Genomic DNA, 2,716 nt, shown 5'->3' on the forward strand with positions numbered 1-2,716 from the left:
TGTGTGTGTGTGTGTGTGTGTGTGTGTGTGTGTGTGTGTGTAAAAGGAATATGAGAGGAGCAGGTGCCTACTGGTGCTGGAGGAAGCTGTCAGGGTGCTGGGCCTGTGGCAGGGCGGGGAGGGAAGTGCCTTACCCTCCAGCAGGGAAAGAGGGTGGGGGGGCTCTTTGAGGGCACTGGGGAGCTCTGAGCCAGGACAGCAGCACAGAGCCCTGTGCCCATGCTCACAGGGGCAGCATGGCTGGGAGACAGTGCCCGGTGGGGTGGGACATGGCCAGGCCACCTTGTGAGGTGTGGGAGCCCTAGCCCAGGGTAGGGGTTGCCAAAGGCCGGGCCAGAGCCTGACTCTGATGCCACTCGTATGAATTGGAGCCATTGCATTCCAGCATGGTCAGGATGGGGGCTGCTGGGGGCCCCCTCAGCAGTGCTGGGGGAAGCAGGGAGCTGCAGGTCAGGAGTGAGGGGCACTGGCAGGGCTGGGGCGCTGTAGCTTGGGGGACAGGGCACAAGGGGGGCGGGGGGCTGTGGGCTGGGAGTGAGGGGCACTGGCAGCAGCAAGGGCTAAGGTCAGGATTGAGGAGCATCAACAGGAATGTGGGGCTGCGGGTCAGAAGTGAGGGGCACCAGCATGGCCCAGGGCAATGGGGAACTGTGGATCAGGAGTGAGGGGCACCAGCAGGGCCAGGAATCTGTAGGCTGGGAATGAGGGGCAGCAGCAGGGATGGGGGGCAGTGGGTTGGGGCTGAGGGGCACCAACATAGCCTGATAGCCAGGGGGAAGAGTGGGGGGGTGGGGAAGAGACTGTGGTTCAGGAGTGAGGGGCACTGGCAAGGCCAGGGATCTGCAGGTTGAGAATAAGTGGCAGCAGCAGGGCCTGGGGGGCTGCAGATTGGGAGTGAGGGGCATTGACAGGGCAAGTGGTATGTTTAGAGTGAGGTGTCCCCCCAACAGGTGTCCTCTTCTGTGGAACTGGAAATACGGTAACCCTGAGCATGCTAAAATGAGCAGTTGCATTGTGCAATATTTTCTAAAAATAAATAATAACTAATTAATACTGTCTTTTTCCAGGATGTGGAGGAACCTTATATGGTGAAACTGGTTCATTTACCAGCCCAGACTATCCTGCAACTTACCAAAACAATACTGATTGTGAATGGCTCATTTTTGCCCCAAAGGGAAGAACCGTAAAAGTAAACTTTGTTTTCATCTACATTGATGATCCAGGTGACTGCATTAGAAACTACCTGATACTTTACAATGGACCGAACGCCACCTATCTCCCGACTGGACCATACTGTGGCACAGTATGTATTCTATATTTTGTCATAAGTTTTTTTTAAAAGAAATGCTGATTTTTTATGTTTAACGTTGTTTGTGCAGCATTTCCATATGAGAGGTAACTAAAGGTGAATGTACAGGGCTTCTGCTGGATGCTATTAGGAAGTTTGGTCTAGATAGGCTTTTCCAAATGGAGACAGTCTAGTGACATCTAGTGGATTACATCAGGGATTTCTTGTCTCTGAACTCAGATGCTTGATGTTCCATATAGTGCTTTAATATTCAGTAAGTACAATTCAGCCCCTGAGCTTCAGTATCTGGAACAGAAACAGAACTCTGAATCTGGGCCATAGTTCTTAAGTCGCACTTTGCCTTTACATGGGTACATACTCTCAGGATCAGACTGCCTGTTTTGATACTAACAGTTACATCACTACAGAAAAATGCTTAAAGAGATGAAACACTATCTGTACTTATTCTTTTTAACTTTAGGATACCAACATTGCTTCATTTACTGCTACATCACATCAAGTCTTCATAAAATTCCATGCTGAATATGTAACTTTACCATCAGGATTCCTGTTAACTTGGACCAGCTAGAACCATCGTTGCCATGAAGTGCATTTCCTCTGTACTTTGGTAAATTGAAGAGATTTTAGATCATAGAATTATGGTTTGAAATATGATTGTGATTATTACAAGTTAAAAAAATTACTTTAAGAACAGTTGCTATGTATTTGAAATTATTTTTTAAAATGAGCTTCTTTTATACATGTTTTTCTACACACGTCTGTGAAAATGTGCTGCATATTAGTTGGAAATATAATATTATTTTTCGTAAATTATGTAATGCTCTTTAAAGATGTAATTTCTAAAATACATCCAAAGATAGTGTTTTTTAACTTGTCATGAAACATTAGTTATCAAAGGGAAACATGTAAAACAAATTAATCTTTCTGTATTGATAAAAATAATATTATATGATAAATATTCATTTCCAGGGCTGACGAGGTGACTTAGGCTCATGAATACCACTGAATCATGCTTAGGAGTTTGTGTTTTTAAATCCTACAGACATATTTGAAACTCTTAGTCAATATTTTAATTAAGTTTGGATAAAGCTGGTCTTTTTTCTGAAATGACCCCCATCCTGCAAGTATTTATAACATTAAATTTATTTGAGAGGAAGGTTTGCGACCTTTCCAAAATTGTACATTTTACTTAATAATCCAGTCTAGCAAAATACTTAAGCACATGCTTAATTAATGTGCAAAATGCTTAGGCACATACTTAATTTTAAACAAATGGGTAGCTCTGCTGCAGCCAGAGGGACTACTGATGTTTTTTAATTTAATTTTGCACACATAAGTGATGGCTGGAATGGACCTTATATTTTACCTATGACCATACAGAACAAAAACCATTATTGTCATTTTCAT

General features: G+C 44.1%; 1 protein-coding gene across 1 annotated transcript in view; it reads left to right on the forward strand.

The window, feature by feature from the left end:
* The window catches only part of CUBN (cubilin), a 321,538-nt gene extending 319,533 nt beyond the window's left edge, over positions 1-2,005 (forward strand). Inside the window, exons 66-67 of the mRNA XM_019508344.1 lie at positions 1,068-1,303; positions 1,770-2,005. Coding sequence (XP_019363889.1) covers positions 1,068-1,303; positions 1,770-1,877 — 344 coding nt within the window. The 3' untranslated portion in view covers positions 1,878-2,005. The remainder of the gene's footprint in view (positions 1-1,067; positions 1,304-1,769) is intronic.
* Positions 2,006-2,716: the final 711 nt, after the last annotated feature.

The sequence above is a fragment of the Gavialis gangeticus genome, unplaced genomic scaffold (genome assembly GCF_001723915.1).
Source record: "Gavialis gangeticus isolate Ggan-Ray unplaced genomic scaffold, GavGan_comp1, whole genome shotgun sequence".
NCBI lineage: Eukaryota > Metazoa > Chordata > Crocodylia > Gavialidae > Gavialis > Gavialis gangeticus.